The sequence below is a fragment of the Triturus cristatus genome, chromosome 5_2, assembly GCF_964204655.1.
Source record: "Triturus cristatus chromosome 5_2, aTriCri1.1, whole genome shotgun sequence".
Lineage (NCBI taxonomy): Eukaryota > Metazoa > Chordata > Amphibia > Caudata > Salamandridae > Triturus > Triturus cristatus.
In genome coordinates this window covers 820,448,444-820,469,579 of record NC_140588.1, presented here as the reverse complement: position 1 = coordinate 820,469,579, position 21,136 = coordinate 820,448,444, and the positions used below count along the sequence as shown (strand labels likewise).

General features: G+C 41.3%; 1 protein-coding gene across 1 annotated transcript in view; it reads right to left on the bottom strand.

Annotated features, from left to right (window-relative positions):
• The window catches only part of F9 (coagulation factor IX), a 386,094-nt gene that overhangs the window by 37,582 nt on the left and 327,376 nt on the right, over positions 1 to 21,136 (bottom strand). Inside the window, exon 7 of the mRNA XM_085607983.1 lies at positions 16,331 to 16,448. Coding sequence (XP_085464109.1) covers positions 16,331 to 16,448 — 118 coding nt within the window. The remainder of the gene's footprint in view (positions 1 to 16,330; positions 16,449 to 21,136) is intronic.

Sequence of the window (21,136 nt, the reverse complement as noted above, 5' to 3'; positions counted from 1 at the left end):
TTATGTAGTCCAGGCATTCTTACTCGGTCCTGATCAATTGCCATTGATATGTTTAGGGGCAGCTTGTGGCAAGAAACACTGTGACCAATTTCAGACCTTTAGGAACATTGCTACCCATAAAGATCACATTTTGTTTTTAATATTAACATTGATTCCTGAAATTTAAGACGATTCGATTTTCCTAGGGTATCTTTAGTTAATCTTAAGCTCATTGCAAACTTCTTTCGCCAATCTACTTGACAATAATGAAGCTATATAGACCCGGGCTGTGTTGATTTTTTAGAAACATATCTCCTGGAAAGAGCCCCCTTGAGGAGCCCGTTAGGCATTGCCGTTCCAGCGCAACCAGGTGAACAGTCGAATGATGGTGCATGCCAAAGCTTGGTGGGTGAGGGTTTGTGCTCCGGAACCATGTTGCCTATAATCATAACAATTGAATGAGACAAGTTGTCTAAAAACACATTCTATTTTAGGTGAGGTATGTTTTCCCCTCTCCTTGGAAGTGCAAACTTTATTATTATTATTATTATTATTTTTTTTTTTTTTTTTTTTTTTGGAAAACCTTTATTTAACAGTATGTGCAGACAAATACGGGCCTACAACCCTCAGGCCGGCCTCGACAATAAAGGGCAGATCAGCAAGCAATTATACAACTCAGCAGCATATCAGTACAAGCACGAATAGACCAGGATACGTTATACACAATTGTGCCGCCGAGCGCCAGGATGATGAGGTTTAAGTTTTATAAAGTTTTGAAATAAGTCCATAGCAACAGGTCTGGAAGGATCCGAATCAGAGCAATGCAGTTAGGACTATAGTGGGCAACGATCATCAGAAGAGTCAGCAAGCATTATCCGTAAGGTAATCAATCGCACTCAATGAAATCAGGATAGAAAAGAAGCATATCACATGACGATCCCCAAGCACTACCCACAAGTTCCCAATCCTCCCATCGACCCAAGAAATGAGAAAGGAAAGAACAAACAAGAAAGGTAAAAAGTAGAAAGGGAGAAGAGAAAAAGAGAAAAGAAAGAAAGAAAAAGGAGGCCTATAGAAAAAAAAAAAAAAAAAAAAAAAACAACAAGGAAATATACCCCCCACCCTACACGCATGCAGAGGCTATGGCCTACCCCCCCTAGCAGTGTGTCTGTCGCCCCAAAAGAGTACCCGAAATGTAGGAGAAGAGAAAGAGAAGAAAAAGAAAAGGAATGTCACGGTTAATCGGAGGAGGGCCAAGGATCTATTCAATGCAAGCAAAATCGTTACCCGCGGTCACCCAACCCCAGGCCCCGACCTAACACCCATGCTACATGTACCTCCAACAGTCACAAGTCCCAGTCCCAGCCATATACGTATCAATGTGCAACAAGAAAAACCCCCTTCCTCAGCCTTGGCCCCTTCGAATCTGCAGTCCAACAGAATCCAATTGCAGTACAGCCAACCTGGACGGGATGGGCCACCATGGAGTCCGTTGCAGAAGTCGAGGTGTAGGAGACAAGTCAAACCGGAATGAAGCTCGATAGTAAAGGACCACGGAATGCGCCACTGCTATGCCGTGGCTAGTACAACAGGGAGCAGGACGATGCATAAGTTCCAGAGTAGCGGCCGGCCGATGTACAGGAAGCAAGTCCAGGAGGACGCTCAGAAACGTGGCACCAAAGGACAAAGGAGATAGGCAAAACGGCGTCTGAGACACAAGCTCCGACCATACCAAGGGAGCAGTATTGTCAGACTCCTCCAGGGCAGAGCCGAGGAGTACCGCAGCGGGCATTGGGACACGTCCCCCCGTCACTGCCACATGCCTCAACTCGGGTGATCCACCGACAGTCGACTGAAGATGTGGCTTAACATGCCGCACTGGAGAATCATCATGGCCAGCTGAAAAAGTCCGACAAAACCGGTCCTCCAAACCAGTGGCAGAGTCGCGGAAGGCCAACCACAGGTCCTCCAGAGCTGCCAGGATGTCGCGAAGCCCCAGCGGTGGATCAAGGATGGAGGTTGCTGTTGCGTCCGCCATCTTAGGCAAGCAACCATCGAGCGCCCCGGGAAGCAAGCCCCCCTCACCAGCCATCGGTATCTGGAGAGTGAGGAGCTCTCTGCGGGGCCCTGGTGGTGCAGGAAACGTGGAGGCAGCCGGTCGTGGAGAGGCTTCAAGGACAGGGGAATCTGTGGTGCAGGGAAACCCACCGGCAAGACCAGGGTTTCCGATGCGGAAGATGGCGTCCGCTGCTGTAGGCTGCAACAAAGAAGCGATCCCGGCCCTCTCCAGCTGGGCCGGGATACAGTATACGGGAGCCGGATACAATGTCGCGAGCGGGGCGCGCTGGGCAGCCGAGCATGGAAAAGGCTGCTGTGAGAATCCCAGCGCCGCGCTCCAGGTCCGGTGCACCGGCTCCTCCCTCTCCACAGCGGCCGCTGCTATCGTTGTCGCCGCCGGCCGTCCCCACTAAACAATGGCCCGGCTGCGACCGCTTGGAAGGCCGGAATGGAAACCGGGGCTCAACTCCGCCGGGGCAGCTCCGTTCTCGACCGGAGTCACAGTAACGTGGTCAGGAACGTGGCGCAGGTAAGCGTAGGGCTCGGAGGCGCAGGATTCTTGCCAGGATATCGACGAGGGGCGCAAGGGTCGGCGGAGCCGAAGAGCTAGGCGGCCATCGCGGCTGCAGGCTAGGCTCCTCCCTATTATTATTATTATTATTATTATTATTATTATATCAGGAGACTCACAATGTTACCAACATGTGTAATTATAAGTTTGTGTCGGATGACCAGTCTTATTTATGTAATAATATGCATAAGGATGGTAAAAATACATTCTTTGTAATTAGCTGAATTCAATTAAGGATCTTCATTATTTTAAGGTAGCATATGCCTGAAAATCAGACATCATTCTTTTAACAGTCTTAGAGTGTACCAGTCATCTAAAATAGAACTAGGTATGACAATATCATTCATTGAAATTTTTATCACATGGTAATTGTAGTGTCTCAGTAGGTCCCATACCTAGTATGAAATGTCCTCCCATGCTATGCCCTCAGGCACAGGATAAATAGTGATGTTTGCAGCACTGAGACCACTTTTAACTCTGTGTAAGAAAGAGTGTGGCTGTAGTTCATGAACTCCAGGTGATGCAATTGTTCTTGCAGACACAAATTGTCCATTGAATAGCAGTAGAATGACCAGTATCACTAACAGCCACAGGGGGAAAATGAAGTTCCCCAAGCGATCCAGGCATAGGACCATGGTGGAATCAGGTACTTGTCACAAAACTATTGATAAGCGCAGAGCAGTCTCTGATCTTGCAATCTTGCAATGTCCTCTGTAAAATATCCAGAGTCATTCTCAATATCGTTGATCTTCAAATTATGTGGCATCAGATACTAGTTCATAATAAGTCATGGAATTGCGTTGAACAGTTGCAACAATGGTAATGTCAACATCAGGTGAATTTGTAGGACTCAGAATTCTGTGTAGAGTGATGCACTGAAATAGCCCTGTCTGGGAACTCCAGTTAGTTATGTTACTGCCTTGTTCAAGTGCTACTGTATTCAGAGTAGGCAAAGGTAGAGAGGTGCTACTCTGAATTCTTCTAAGTGGCTGAGAATGTCTGCTGTTGAGGACTAGCCACATAGTGCTTTTTCACATGGTTGATGGACACCTGCCTGTTTCTCCTTGAGCCAGGCAAAAGAGGCAACATTATGGACACTGGTCTGTTGCTCCTTGAGCCAGGCAACAGAGGCAGAATTGCAGTTCTTTTGCCTTTTATCCCAAGAACATGAACAGGTGGTCTGTAAGATAGCTCAAAAGCTTGCTTGCCATGGATTTTCTTAAGAACTAGGACCCAACTTTAGGAACCTGCCCATCAGCATCAGTGATAACCTTCTCTTCACAGGTGGCAGCGTCAGAGTCATTTACATTAGACAGATTTTCTCTCACCTCTTGTGTATGCTGCAAAACATTCAAATGTTTCTCTAAATCAGATTTGTCTTCATTCGCCACCTTCCCAGGATTATCTCAGCCAGAAACACACATAGGAACTCCCCGAAAGGAACCTCATAATGAGAGCATCCTCCCAATACTCATCTAGGTATGTTATTCAATGCTGTCTGAACTCTACACAGATTATAATACCAACTAAATCCTGATCTTAGCACTCTAACAGTCAAGGGTTGTTTAATCATTCAACAATGCCATTTAATTCAGCTTTTAATGGGTTACTAAATTGCAGAAAAATTCCCTTGGCAGACATTGAATTTCTGTAAGCCATGGAGGTGAACGCAGGACTGTTAACTGAAGAAATGCATGAACTTCCCTATCAGACACTGCAAATCTTTTACTACTGCTGAAGAACTCGCATTTCTCTGTGGCTAAAACCATAGGAATTGAGAACATGAATCGATTTTACCAATATGTACTTATATCCGTTGCCTAACTGGAGAGGACCAATGTGATCCAAAGACAACACCTGAAAGGGGATGTTAGAGGCTGCAAGAGGAGTTAGTGAGGGTCTTTAGACTGTGGAGGGTTTAATCTGCTGACAAATGTCACACTGCCTACATAATTCCTAGTCTGTTTATTAAAAGAGGTCCTGTGGTGCCTCTCGCTCAGATGAGTTGGGAAACCCACTAGGTTGTTAGAAGGATCCTTACCCACTAACACTAATTAGTGGCATGCTTCATCATAGGATTCCCACCTGAGATGCCTAATGCATCTGGGTGTGCTATGATGCCTGAGTTACAGCTGAGTAGATATTGTTTGGTTTCAACTGGATTAAGAATATACAGTTACCTTAACGTCTCCCACCACCGAAGGCAATATTTGCTAATAGGCATTATTTATTTGTTTAATATAATTTGATATAGTTTTATGAATGTTTTTATATCTTGATCTTATGTTTTAAATTTGTATTTTATATAAATTATATAATGTTAAAAAGATGTCCTATATGTTTGTGGCTGACCCATTCAAAGTTCAACACTTTCCTTACTGTTGCTTATGTTGAGGTGGGAGTAGTAAATCTGAACTCTCCAAAGTCCAACACTTTCTCTACTGTTGATCTGGTTGGCGTAAATTATAAAAATATATATATATAAATATATACCAAAACCATAAAATCTATTTAAAAACCCATTCTATTATAAATTAAAACATCAAACTATTTAAAAAATGTAAACTTACATTTACCACTCCAGTGAGTGCAACAGTGGGGAAAGTGTTGGATAGCGGAGGGGTAAAACTTACTATTCCCACTCCAGTGAGTGCAACAGTAGGGAATGTGTTGGATAGCGGAGAGGTAACAATTACTATTTCCAGTCCATGGGTCCAACAGTAGAGAAAGTGTTGGATAGTGGAGGGGTAAAATTTACCCTTCCCACTCCAGTGAGTGTAACAGTAGGGAATGTGCTAGGTAGCAGAGAGGTAAAACTTACTGCTCCCACTCCAGTCTATGCAACAGAAGGGAAAGTGTTGGATTTCTTAGGGGTAAAAATTACTATTCCCACTCCAATGAGTGCAACAGTAGGGAAAGTGTTGGATAGCGTAGGGGTAAAACCTACTATTCCCACTCCCGTGAGTACAACAATAGGGGAAGTGTTCAACAGCAGAGGGGTAAAACTTACTATTCCCACTCCAGCGAGTGTAACAGTAGGGAAAGTGTTGGATAGCAGAGCGGTGACAATTACTATTACCACTTCAATGAGTGCAACAGTAGGGAAAGTGTTCGATAGTGGAGAGGTAAAACTTACTATTCCCACTCCAGTCAGTGCAACAGTAGGGAAAGTGTTGGATTGCGTAGAGGTAAAAATTACTATTCCCACTCCAATGAGTGCAACAGTTGTGAAACTGCTGGATAGCGGAGGGGTAATACTTACTATTCCCGCTCCAATTAGTGCAACAGTAGGGAAACTGCTGGATAGCGGAGGGGTAAAACTTACTATTCCCACTCCAGTACTTACAACAGTAGGGAAAGTGTTGGATAGAGGCAGGATAAAATGTGCTATTCCCAATCCAATCAGTGCAACTGAAGGGAAAATGTTGGATTGCAAAGGGGTAACAATTAATATTCTCACTCCAGTCAGTTCAAAAGTAAAAACAAACAAAATATTAACAAAAATATTTTTAAAATAAAATAAATAAAAATAAATATAAATATATTTAAAATTAAAATACAAATATATTTAATATTTCACATAAAAAAAATATAATGTTAAATGCATATGACAAATACCTACAAATATTAGATTAAATAAAATAAAAAACATATTTTTCAAACAAAGAAATATTTGTAATTAGAAATTATTTTGAATCAAAAATATAAATTATTACATAAATTTACTTTTTTCATTTCCTACCCTACAACACCACACAATTTTAAACAAAAATGTACTAACATTATCAGCACAATTAATTAACAATTAAAGAAATATTGTTTTTGCAAACAATATTAATGACTTCTATATTTTTTAGATCGATATTTCTTCCCTTAAATTCGATATTCTTGACCACGATATTCTTGCTGTCACTATTTCTGAATCACAATATTACCAACTCGATATTTGTGTAAGTCAACATTTTCAACTTGATATTCTGTCTCAACACCCCCCCCACCGGATATGTTGTCCCTTGGACGAGCTAGCTCTCAATGCCACCGTTAGCTGCCCTAAACTGAGACAGGGAGCAAACAGTTCTGGCAACTACTGAACATGACAAACCTTTTCCCTCAGGAACCATGGCTGCAGACATAGGACCTTTTGCTCAGTCACTTGTGCTCTCTTTCGCTCAGAGAAAATACAAAGACACACAAAAGGACATTTTTCAAAATGTATTACACGAAGTAGAAGAAAGATATATTAACTATTAAGACAGTGAATAAAATAAGAGCTCACCATCTTGTTGAGTCAACTATGCATGCATTTACATCAAGCATACTCCTAAAATGCAAAACCCTAGCCTACGTGTCTAGGATGTGAATGTATGTTCTGCCAAGAAACAACCTTTTGGATGATCTAACTCCGTTACAAGGTGGGTAAGAGTGTAGGACACTATCTTGGTCATTAACTGGACACCCCTTAAGAAGATGTCAGGCAGCTGCTGGGCAAAAGGTTCAGCATGTAGGGACCCAGCGAAGTTAGCAGAAGTGTCTCCTCAGATTATACTTGGAAACAAAAAGGTTATATATAGAAAAAAAGCATGCTTACCTTGGGTTGAGATTGTGATTAGGCTGCCATTGTTTGTATTCCACAGATAGCTGTTTTGCCATATGGACATGATACGAAACACATTCGTAAAAGGCACATGAGGGCCTTATACACAATGCCAAGGCAGTGTGATAGTGTTCTCACAAAGTTCCCGTATCAGCAAGGTCGGTGTTTCCAAGAAATGAACCCAAGTGTCGCAAATCCAAATAGATGTCAAAAGTAGATGTGAAAAGTGAAAGCAACTTTAGATAATAACCTTTTTTATGTAAAATGACACTATTTCCTACCAGGCCTAACTCAGGCAGAGAACAAAATGAGGCGGGTGGACAGTTTGGCGGAGAGGAATTCTATAGAATTCAAGAGTAGATTTTAGAACAAAATGGGGTGCTATAGGATCTCAGGGGGGAAATTCGAAAACTTTGGAAATAGATAGAGTTGGAATAATCTATGTGTCCATGGTACTAAGGTGGGTAGGCAGGTGGAGGACACATACAAACCTATTGGTGAACTATTCTATAAAGCATTTCCTCATCTTGTTGACTGTAACATTGATGCACAAATACAGCAAGTACAGTAATTCCAATTCCTGAGAAATACTTTATTGGTTGCTAAGCTTAGGGCAATAATGGTATATAAACAAGACATTTTTTTCTGCAAAAGGCAACACTTTCCAACAACAGCTGGGGACATGAACGTTTTTGTGCGGTTAAATTTATGTAGTTCGACCATTTTTAAGCAAAGACGGAAAATTGAAAAACTGATTCCACCACTGCTGGAATTGGGGTTAGTGACTTACTCAGAGGATCCATTTAGGATGAAAATAATTATCTAGGGAGGAACTTATTTTTTTTTAATGACCATCTAAGCTCCAACTACCCATTTTACAATGGTCAACTTATACTGAAGTCAGCAAGCTCAAACAGAAAATACAGAAAAACAAAGATGTGAATGGTTTCTTAAGCAATGTTGAATATCTGTAGAATTGATAAGTCTCAATTTGTATCTAATTTGTATTTATGGATCTAATCAAAGATGAGATGGATCAAAGGAATGTACAAAACAATTCCCACCCTTATAATGCATCCAAATCTCTTTCTAGACAGGATGACAGGAAAGGTCGGGTGCTCTTGTGGCGTCCTGATGACGGCTGTTAGGCGAATGATTTTGCTTGAGTGAGGGAGCACTTTATTGGTTTAAGGAAGCATTTGGAGTGGCATATTTTTCAATTGGGAGGCTGGGGTGGTGCATATTCAAAAAGTGGAGAGAGAGCGGCATGTGCATTTTCTAATGTGAATAACACTGTGAGTATGAATATGGTAGACCCAACTACAGTATTGAATCAATACAATCCAATAGAATACAAGGTTCAGCATAGGACACAGAATAACTATAGTTAATTGGAATGTGCAAGGTCTGAACAGTGCTCATAAGTGCTGGCTTGGACAACAATATCTCCTTCTATATAGGTTGAATATTGTCGGTTTTACTGAACGTCACTTTGCCTATAAAATTAGATTTTAATTTTCCCAGTTAGAATTTTAAATAATTATAAAATATAGACGCAAGTATTGATATTCTTGGATGCCTTGGAGCTTAATTTGAGATACTTAAGTGTAAAACAGACTCTCAATGGCAGTGGCAATCGCTGAGATTTGGTTAGGTCAAATATATTAACTCTTTAGGGTGTTTACAGTCCAAACATGGATGATTCTAATAGGTTTGACAAATTGACTAATGAGTTGACAGCATGGTAGGGTCAAACAATCTTTTTGGAGTATTTTCACTGTATCGTGGATACAAAATTAACACTAATAATCAGAGACCACTGCTTCGCATGATCAGCATTAGGAAAGCAATTTGCAGGATTAGTGATGTATTTGCTCTTGGAATTGTTTGGAGGCTTCTTAAACCAAATGATATTTCTATATAGTGATGTTTTTTAATGTCATGGAGCTTGATTTCTAAGCTAGAGATTCTGATATGCTCCATTCATATTTCAGACCATAGCCTGCTCTTGATGAAACATTATATAGGGAATATGGGTGACCATATACCACATGAACATTTGATCATGCTCTGTTCGGCAAAAGCAGGATTTCAAGAGTGTGTGAAGGAATGTATCAGGGAATTCTTAAATATAAACCATAAAACTGATCATCTGAACATTGTGTAGGATGCTGTTATGGAATATATCTAAGGCATAACTGTTGAAGTTATAGCAGATAAAAAGAAACAATTGAGAGTAGATGAAGAGGAGACGCTGACATAATTGCTGTATCTTGAAGTTCAGCAAGTTTTACAATAAGGTGCTGAACACAAAGCCAAATTGTAACTCGTAGAAATGGCTGCATTTAGGGCTAACACAGGAAATTGATTAAGGGAAATCTCTGAATTGTGTTTTCTAGTGTGCAAAGGGAAGGAAACAGAACATAGGGAATCTGTAGGTAGACTTCCTCCACATAAGATCAGGGAAAAATATTATGCTTGAATAACTACCAAAATTAAGGATGAATTAGGTAGTGCAATCAAAGAGCCTGAAAATGTTCTGGATCATTTTAAGAGGTTCTATGAGAAACTATATAGAAAAGAAAATCTTTTAACCAGGATGAAGTCTTCTGATACATATGAAATACCAATTTGGCTGGGCTAGATATATCTCAGGTGGCTGATCTAGAAGCGGAGATATCAATGGAAGAGATGCTGCTGGCAGTTTAGCTTTTACCATCTGGTAAAGCTGCTTGTGAGGTTTTTATTCCTTTTTACTTGTGTCAAGACTTTCTCATCTACTCTTGCTCCTATATTACTTATGATTAGTGACAGGGTGAATTATGTGTAGGGTGTAGCACCTTCATGGATGTTGGTCAATATTGCTGTTTTTCTTACGATGAAAAAACTCGAAAATGAATGTGCCACATATCCCTATTCAATGTGAATACCTAAATTTATTCCAAAGTATTGCCAGGTACATAATCATACGTCATACCCAATTGGTCAGCCCAAACAACCTAGTTTCATTCCTGGGCACGAAACTACTGAACATATTAACATTATGATTGCTATGGCTGATGCTGCCAGTACTTCAAGATAGAGGGCCAGTATTGTTCTACTTAGTGCAGAAAATGCACATGAATGTGTATTGTGGACATTCTTATACGCTGTTATGAATCAAATGAGGTTTTCTAAGAGCCACATTAATTGAACTCTTACTATTTATCCTTTGCTCTTTGCAATTTATTTATAGCCTTGTCCTTTAGCACCTGCTCTAGAATTGTAGCATAGAACTGATTGATCTAAATGGTATAGACATGAAGGAGTCCACATACACTGATGATGTTGCAGTTTTTTCTCTCAAAATTAGTCAACCTTTGGAAGAAATATATATATAGGCTGATCAATTTTGCAGAGTTTCCAAATATAAACGTAACTCTTCGAAAATTCAATACATTATCATTCATGCAATCTATAAACCTCCTCAGAATATTTTGAAAGATGCAAATTATTTGGATGTTAAGATCACTTGAGATGTCGATCAGATTATATGACTCAATTATGAAATGTATTCTGTTTTTGCAGAATTGGCATTGGTTACCTATATCATTGGTCGGCCGGTGTAAAGTAACAAAAATGAACATTCTTCATAACGGTCATATTTATTTCAGATTCTGTTGCTTGTACCATATTCCTTTTTTAAAAAGACTTGATTCTGCAATAAAGCATTTACTACGGAGCTATCAAAGACAATGCAAGGCAGTTGCATTCCTTAAATGCCTGGTGCTGAAGAGGCAGTGGGGTGTACCAAATTTCATGTTATATTGTTGGGCTGCTATGACACAAACATAGGGGCATATTTACAGTTAACACCACCAGAATGTCACTTTTTGCGACGTTCTGTTATTGTTAAGTCCTTCACCTTATTTACAAGGTGCCGTTAAGCCACTTAATGTGGCTTAACAGCGCCTTGTAAATAATGACCTATTCACACAGCACTTAGCCTGAAAAGGGTGTGCAATGGGTATGGTTGTGGGTGTTCTGCTGCAACACTCATTGTTTTTGATGCTGTCCTATATTTACAAGATGTGGAGCATCGCTAAAAATATCGCCAGGGAATACCTGATCTTAAGCAGGCGATACGAGGAAAAGGTTTTCATTTCTCCTCGTATTTTTCAGTTTCCAGTGTGCCGCATTCTGCAGCACACATAGAAACAGCAAAGCGATTGTAAAGATTGTTTATGTGCTGGAAGGTGTCCCTTCCTTCACATAAATATTCACCCCTGCAGCGCACGCACTCTTGCAACATGGCACAAGGTTGCCTGCGCTAGAACTAAGCAACTTCTTTAGTGCTAGTGCTAGGGAAAATGCAGTGGTGTGCCGCATTCTTGTGAATACAGCACATCACTGCGTTTTAAAAGTGACAGAGTGCAGAATTACTAGTTTTGGCGTAACACTGTGCTCTGCCAGTTTTTAGTAAATATGCCCCAAAGTATTGCTTAGCAAGTTATGGCAACAGTATTTCCATATGTATCGATGAGTGTGGCCGCTTGTGCAGGTGGTGTGCATTTCAAACATTCCAATTCCAGTTATTTTAATAGAGTATGGATTTGAAACTTTGTTTGTTTCAAATCTCAAATATCAATATATACACTCCAATATGGGGGTCTTCTTCTTTTCCATTAGTCTTTTATGATTCTGTGGCCATTCGGACACAGAATGGTGTGGCCAACATGGGGCAGGTCATAGAAGAAGGAATATTTTGGTAATTTCTTGTTTACAGAAGGGGTTCTCACTGCTTAAGAATACATTATCTAAGTTATGCAATAAGGGATTATCTCAATAAATTGGGGTTTCCAATATTGGAACAGATACAATAACTCTGTTGGATTGATTACAGGATTACCACAGAGCATTCTAAGTTAAAGCTGCAGCAGCATAAAGTGATCGATTGTGTTATACACCATATAAACTCTTCAAATGTAGAGTTCTTGCACATTGATGGTGCCCTAGATGTTTGTTTGAAACCACTGCTGATTTACATGTTGCTAGACCTGTCAGCCTTAGGGTGGTCTTCCCCTGAACATTTTGCCTTCAACTCTCCTATTTTTGCTAACCAGTACGAAAGTGCTTGTGCTCACTCCCTTAAACATGGTACAATTTGCTTACACCGGATTGGCATATTTAATTTACCTATTCATTCCTGGTAGAGTGGTATACCATATACCCAGGTCCTGTAAATGCTTCTGGTAAGGCTGCAGCACTTAACGTGCCAGCCACTCAAGTAGCCCCTTAAAACATGTCCCAGGCCTGCCACTACAACCTGGATGCAGATTTAAACTGCCAAATTGTTTTGGCAATATAATGTCCTTGCCAAGCCTTAAACTCCCATTTGTTTGCTTGTTGGTCACCCCTAATGTAGGCCCCAGGTAGTCCATAGGGCATGGTGCATTGTAATTAAAAGGTTGGACATCTACTATCAACTTTTACATGTTCTGTAGTGGAAAGCTCCTAATTAATGTTTCACTACTGTGAGGCCTACCTGTCTCTTGGGTTAACAGTGGGTTGCCCTATTACATTCAATGAGTGCGAACGTTTGATTGGGAATAGGGTGACATTTCATATTTGGTATAGATGAAATTGCAATTAAAAGTCCTCTTTAATGGTAATGTCAGATTGTAAGTTTCAATTTTGAAAGGGCCACTTTTGGAAAGTTGCATTATCTTACCTGTGCTATTGGGTGCCTGCAGCCTGTCCTAGGACACATGACTGGGTGTAGCTGACAGTTAGACTTTGTTTATTTCTCCCAGACAGACTGCCAAACAATAGAGGGATTCGGGGTGCTTGGATAGTCCATAAACTGGCAGGATGTGGGGATGGAGCTGGACACAATCCCACTTGCAAATGAATAGGCTGTTTCCTGCCTTCACAAATACGACTTGCCACCACTGATGTGTTCATGTAGCCAACTTGAAGCCATGGCAGGGTTTGCAGTAAATGTCAAGGACTTCAAAGGGAATTCTCTAGAAACTCATCCTACTTATAAGTGAGCACCAGATGTAAATAGTGGACCCTCTGACACAACTCTTCAGTACACTTCTGGATCTGTTGATGCTACGGTAGGACTACTGTGCTGCCTTTCTGCCAGGACTGCCACTCTGCTGCCCTGCTACTCTGCTGCTTGCTGCCCTGCTTGCTGATAAGAAAGACTGGATCTGTATCCTTCATCCCAGGCAGAAGTGACTCCCAGGGACAGTCAGATGATCTCCTGTTCTGAGTCACAGAGACATGAGCTCAAGGGGCCCCTGCAATTGCCCGACTGTTCTGCTGCGTGGACCTGCAACTTGACCTGCAACTGGACTTTCCTGAGCCCCGTTGTCCCCTGCTGGAGTGAGTTCCTGACCCCAAGTGATGTGCCTTGGGTCCTGGACCCTTGGTGTGGCCTGAGTTGAGCTCCCCTGAAGTTTTTGGGCCCATTCTGGGCAAGAACTTGCCGCAACGCTGCTTGGGAATGAAAAGTTCTGGTGAACCCGCCTCTTTGGGCTATAGCAACTTCCAGTGATGCCCGCCATCTCTAGATTGGTATTTTGCACTACAGCATCGACAGCTCGCGGTGACCACCAAAGTGAATTTCCAGCAAAAATTGTTCGCAACACTCAGCCTGCTTTTAATGCTACTTCGATGGCCACCACTATGCTCTCCCTGCTCCTCGCGCCCCCTTCCACCATGAATAGAATAGTTTATGCAGGATTATGAAGTTAAATCTTTCAGTGGGACTAACCTGGTTCCTGCATCCGGCCCACACTCCATGGCGGTTGGCCTGAACTTGTGACTTTTACCCACTCTCCAATAACCACATATCTGCAAGTCGCTCTTTGTTCTTTTTTGCCACTATTCTTACTTACATCTTTAAAATTGAAATTCACCTGTTCTACTGTTTTTTTGTTGTTTTGGTCTATTTTTCTAAATTGGTGTGGGATTTTCTTGTCTTGTGTTTTTATGTTATTACTGTTTGAAGTGCTGCATGGATACTTAACACATTTCCTCTAAGTTAAGCCTGACTGCTTTTGTGGCAAGCTATCAGATATTTAAGTACAAGATAATATGGGGTTTGCTTGTGACTTCATCTGACAAGGATTGTAGTTGCTGCTTGAGTAGGGCTTTACCCCCCACCCCCTCTCAACCAATAACCCAGTTTCCTAAACATGTTTGCACATACCATGTTACTTTCTGGCATACTGCCAGACAGCTTTCAGATTTTCGTAAATATGATGTGATCATCTTGCTTGGTACAAATACAATTATATCCAGGAAACTTGCTTTATTCAAGTTTGTGGCAACAGCTATTTCCAGATTATCTACTGCTAGGACCTGTATTGAAAATGTTCCTCTTAATGTTGATCATTATTAGGGTTGACTTAGACATTACTATGAGCTAGAAGCAGATACCCTTTGGTAGGTTGGCACAAACGTAGTCAGGCGTAACTTAGAAGCAATGTCTAATGCATTCATGTAGCACACAAACAGTAATAAAATTAAAACACAATACAAAAAAGAATCACACCAATATTGAAAATCTTACTAAATAAAAGGGCACCAAAACCAATTAAATCCAATCAATAAAACCAGAATTATTATTTGTATATTTTTTGAGTGAAATCTAGCGCCTAAATGATTAAAGCACCAATCAATAATATATGGTTGAGCAAGGTCGGGCTAAAGTGAAAAGTTAATGCCATCCACAATGGAGTGTGAGTCGGATACCATGGTGGATTGGGCACGGTCTAGGCTTGCCTTTAGTCTAAGAAAAAAGTTCAAAGAAATGTTCAGGGGAAGATAAAGTTCAGCGGCGCAAGGCAGCAGGCTGTATCAGAAGAGGTGTTACCGTTGTCTAGGAGACACTGGACTAAGGCTCAGTGAAGCCATTGATGATGGGAATAAAAACCTCTGAGCAGGAAAAGCTGGATTTCCAGGCCGAGGAAACTGTTGCCGTTCAGCCCAGTGAAGATTTTTATCTTCGGACTTAGACAACTTTTTGAAAGTTGAAAACCTCTTGAGGAAGAAAACTGCAAGCTGTGCCTAAGAAAGCTCTATGAGGCCAGGACTGAACTGGATTTGCTGCTGCAGAGATCACCGTAGTGAGAGCTACTGCAAAGTCAGGCCGACTGGTGATGAACCATTGGTAAATTGACTGGCAGATAGGTCCCGGTCTTCTATCAGATCTTCTTGAACTTTTTGGTTATAATTGTTTTAATTCCCAACTTTTAGGGTTAAGCAAGAACAGCACCTCCAACACCATAATTAAATGGTCAGCTAAGTATCTTTTTTCTTTGGAACTTTCTAAAAGTGGCATTTTCAGAATTTGGACTTAAAATACAACTTTACCATTAAAGAGTCTAAATAGCATATTTCTGTCTTCTCACATTCAAATTTTATCTCATATTAAATGTAATAAGGTAACCACATATTAGTCAATTGGACAGATAGGCCTTGCAGTTAGTGGAAAATGACTTTAGGAGTTTTTCACCACCATGGCAGGTAAAACTAAACCAACATGCTCTATGTTTTAAATACAAAACATGTTGCCCTTTGAGTCCTTAGGGCCTACCTTAGGGGTGACATATATGTATTAAAAATCAAGGTTTATGCCTGGAAAAGGTTTTATTTTTCCTGGTCGAAATGGCAGCCTAAAACTGCACTCCAAACTTCAGTAACAGGCCTGAGACATGTTTTAAGAGGCCACTTTAGTGAGTGGCACTCTGAATGCTGCAGGCACACTAATAGTATTTAATTTACAGGCCCTGGTATCTGTAGTACCATTTACTGGGGACTTACAAGTAAATTAGATGTGCCAAATAGGTGTAGGTCAAGGTTACCATGTTGGAAGGAGAGAACACAAGCACATTAGCCTTAGTTAGCAGTGGTAAAGGGCACAGCGGTATAAAGCCAACAAAAACAAATAATGCACAACAGGAGGAGTGAAAGCAAAATGTTTGGGGGTATGCCACACTAAGGATATTACATCTGACACCAAGTCCACTCTTGTATGAGTCGTTAAATTCCTTAATACCAATGGGTTTACATGGGAGAGCAAGGACACAACTGAAATTACATATTATATCGTGGTTCAGGAAGACATTACTTACCAACAACAACCTTAAACTCAGTTATTGTGGGAAAACAATGGGCTGCAGTTACAATCCACTTTTCACTGATGATGGAACCACCGCAAAAGCCAGCGCCGTCTTTATTGAGAAGATGGACCTACAGAAATTAAGAAGAAAAAGCATGACTTTTTTAAGCATGTGATGGTCATATTCCATGGCTAATTTATTAAATGCATCCATAAGCAGAAAAAAACAACATTATGATGTTGGTATATTATAAAACTTGAGCAACAGAAATTATCTTCGCTGGAAGGTTCACAAATCCAGAACTTTTGATAAGACGGATCTATTTTCCCTGACTCATGCCATCTTTCACCCTTCACAATTTGTGATTTTTGGACGAATTGTGCATGAACCTTTGTTCTATCATATCACAAATAACTGGAATGCAAGTATAGAGCCAAATACAGCTTAGGCACTAGAGCACTTTTAATGTTTCAACCTTCACTTGTTGTCTGTCAAATTCATTGGGTTTCCAATCTTCACTTACTACTGTTATAAATTAATTTCTCGAGGATAGGTTAACAATAAAACAAAATATTTTTTTAATGCAGTTTCAAGCTAGGGCACAACATTTGGGATCTCAATGTTTTTGTTTTAGCAAGACATCATAATGATTTGCATAATAACCAAGGGGCATATTATCAAGGACGGCGTTAAAATTATCGCCGGTTTAGCGGCAGAAAACTGCCGCTAAAGCAGAGATAATGGGCTTGATAATATGCCCTGGAGAATTCCAATAGAATTCCATGTTCACACCAGAACTTTTTTTTTACACCAGATAATTTTTACCGCCGTCCTTGATAATATGCCCCCAAATTATCAATGTGGTCTTATAGAAATCACAGAACATTCAGTTCTCCCTTTTTATACCAAATTATTTTCTTTGGACATTATGTTCTTCAGCTCTAGAGGAGTAATTGCTAATAAAATACTTTTTAGAAAAAACGTAATACTAAAACCAATCAGGTAACCTTGTATAATATTAGACTGGTCTAATATAGTTAACTGGTTGGGTGGATGCCCATGGTCTGCAACATAGCATTTGGGCAGTTGGATGAGTGGCTTATTTAGGCGTCAGCTGAGTGATCTCATAACAGCAACTATCTTTAGCGACAGGGTGATGAGAATTGGGACCAAAATATAACAAATCATATTGGATACAAAGGATTTAATAGGTAAATTCTCTTTTAGTGAGGAAAAATGGAAAGTGCTCAAAGTACTGGAATAAGAACTCGCACTGGACACCAGGGAAGGTATTTTTTAAAATATCGGGGTGGAGGCTGCCTATTATGGGAATGGCAGTGCTCCCACCCTATTTAGATGGTGCATCAGTCTTTTTGTCCCCCGGGCGTGGATAGGGGAAATTACCACCAATCAGCCACCCTGGGGGGCAAAAAGCCCACTATATGCAATGGAAAGGATTTATTTTTAAAATATAGGAATGGAGCTGCCCACCATGGGCATGGCCATGCCCCCACCACATTAAAATGGGGCATCAGTCCTTCTGCCCCTCCTGGGAGTGGATGGGGGTAGGTACCCTCGATATGCCCGACCGGGGTGCCTGAAAGCCCACTAGACACCATGTAAAGCATTTTGATTTCTAAATGTAGTGGTGGGGGCTGCCCACAAAAAGCATGGCCATGCCCTCAACCCATTTAAATGGGGTATGAGTCTTACTGCCCACCTGGGTGTAATTGTGGGTAATTACCACCTATCTCGCCCCCTAGGGGGCAGAAACCCCACAAGACACCAGGGAAAGCAATTTCTTTAAATATAGGGGTGGGGATGTCCACCATTGAGTCTCTAAAGTCCGACTCCATCTTATGTAGGCACCGACTCCATCTGAGTGCATGGAGGCCTCCATCTTCCTTAATTTAGACTATGGAAGTCACCATATTCTCTGATTTATACAGAATCATTGCCGTGTCTGCCTCCTAACTCAGATGTTTTCCAGGTTTTTTTTTCTAGGAACTCTGATAGCATCACAACAAGAAAGCCAGCTGATTTTATGGCAATGACACGGAGGCCAATATTATGCAATCTCCTTTTATTGCCAGCTCACACAGCAGCAACAATTAGTGAGAACTTAGAACGGTCAAAACATTCTGAACATCTATATAGACTAGTAACAGGCAGCCATCTTCCTTCTTTTATTGCTGCTGCTCACAAGATAAGTAACCTTCTCTACTTCTCCAAACTCTTGTTACTGAGACTTTAAAACTATCTAAACTTCAATTATATTGTTGTATTATCTTTCTCTGCCTTAACATCTTAACCCTTATGGCTCACAAATGTAATTACAATGTTTAGTATTACTAAATGCAATTTTAAATGTTTGCTTTTACTTCTACTGATTACTGTATTTCATAGGTACCCTCGCGTTGCTACCTAATGCGTTTATTTAACCTCATTAGCGATTATTTTCGTCCTTGAAAATACGGCCGATTCCGCTAACCCGATCACCACATTTACCCCGGATTTAAATAACGCCATGGGGCTTCACTCTTACTAGCGCGATCTCCTGCGCTCTCTCTTCTACCATCGCGTTTACCATTTAACGAGTTTATTTAGCCCCCCTTAACGATTATCCTCTACACGAAAATATCACCGCACTCAGGCCCGGATTCAAATATCCCGCTGGGGCCTCGCTCTCTCTAACGCGACCTCGCACGTTCAATCACCATCAGAGCCTCGAGCTTGAACCGATTCACGCTCGCGTATGCTTACTCGTAAGCTGAGAAATAAATTATTGTTTAACTTACCCCCATGATGACCATGTAAAGCCGAGAAACCCCGGGGGCACTAATTTGTATGCGACCGCACCGGGAGGGATTTCAAAAACAAGGAAGTCAAGCCTCGCCCTCAGCAATTAGAGGAAAGTACCTTGCAGGAATACTAGATACAGCTCAAATACGTACCTTATCGACAGTTGACAAGCTTTCTTCACACGCGATCACAGAACCACCAAGCAAAAGACTTCTTTAATGCCACTGCCCCCCCTTCAGGCCTTTATTTTATATAAATAACTTGCTAACAATTTTGTAACCCTTCTTTATATAGCTAATCCTTTAATTAACTATTAATTTATAATAACATTAAAAAAAAATAATTAAAAAATGGAGGAATGTCCGATCAGGAGCTAGACTCATTAGTTCAGAATAGATTAGATCTTGTAAATATGGCTCTAGGTAAACTGATGGGGTCGCTAGATGACACCATCAATAAAAAAATAGAAAGCCTCTCTAATCAACCAAGTAACAATCCCGGTTGCTTTACTTGGCAAGAAAAATTTCAGAACAAAAGGCCATCGGGTGAGCACCCTCATAAGAAATCGAAGAAATCAAAAGGGGCAACAGAGGGTGTACCGGATGACACCGGTGATAGACTCAGTGTGCTCGACACTGCGAATGGTCATGACGGCCCGGTTGTCCCTATAGATACTGACTCTGATGAAGACCAAAGTTATGAGCCAGAACTTGATCTGTCCTGCTCTTCAGAGTTTAACTCTGATTATGATGATACACCCACTTCCAAAAAAGGGACATCTGATGAGGCACCTTCGGCCTCTGGGTCTAAGATTCTTGACCCGTTTGGGGATAATATGTTCGACCAACTGATGATAAGACATCCCCTCTCACCCGAATGAACCCCCTCACAACATGTGGCCAAATATATTACCTTCTGGCTGAGAAGAGAGATACCTAAAGAGGTTAGATCGCGTTTACGATCAGAGTGCCCTCGCCCATCCCATCCAGATATGATAGCTAAGACTCCCGAACTCGACCCCAAAGTGGTGTCTTTTATTAATAAGGGCGGAAAAGACCCTAGAAGAGACCTAGACAGAGGACTAAAGTCATGCCAGGACAGACTCCTTCGACATAATTGGCCCACTCACTAAGATCTTTGAGATGGCTGAATCAGCCTACCTAAGTGACACCAAAGTCGACCCCAAGGAACTGCGGGAATGGACACAGAGAGCTATTTGCCTCCTTCGGAACGCCAATATGGCCATATCAAATGAAAGGAGAAAAAGCATCCTGTTAAAACTGGACCCCAAGCTCATAGAGCTCGCAAATAAAGAAGGAGGAGCCTCCTCTCAAGGCCAACTTTTCGGGGATGATTTCATTAGGGAGATGGCCAAGTATGTTGGAATCTTTAGCTCAATGCAGAAGTCGCAAAAAGAAATAAGAAAAGTTTTCAATGATAGAGTTTTTGGAAGGGCCGGGCGAACTAGGGGTCGGTTCACCGGCCGCAGCTCAACTTCCTACAGGCCCTACATGACACGAGGCAATAGGTCCTTCCGAACCTATAACCATTCCAACTTGTATCCACAAAGACAGAGAGGAGGTGGCTTCAGAAATAACAGAGGTGATAGAAGACACAGAGGATTCGCATCAGGTAGGTCACTCCAAAGACCCTTTACCTTCTCCTATAAAGGTGGGAGGGAGACTAGCCCAGTTCTCTGGAAACTGGAATTTAGTGACACAAGACCCTTGGGTACTAGAAACGGTCAAGGGATACCGAATAGAATTCACACATACCCCCTTCCAGATCAAAACCCCAAGGGAAATTGTGTTCTCTCAAGAACATTCGAACCTGGTAACAAAGGAGGTACAAGACCTTCTGACCAAAGGTGCCATCAGGGAGACAACTCATCCAAAGGCTGGCTTTGTCAGCAACATTTTTTGGGAGAGAAAAAGAACAAAGAGATGAGGCCTGTAATAAACCTAAAGGAGCTGAACGAATGGGTGGTTTACCGCTACTTCAAAATGGAGGGCATAT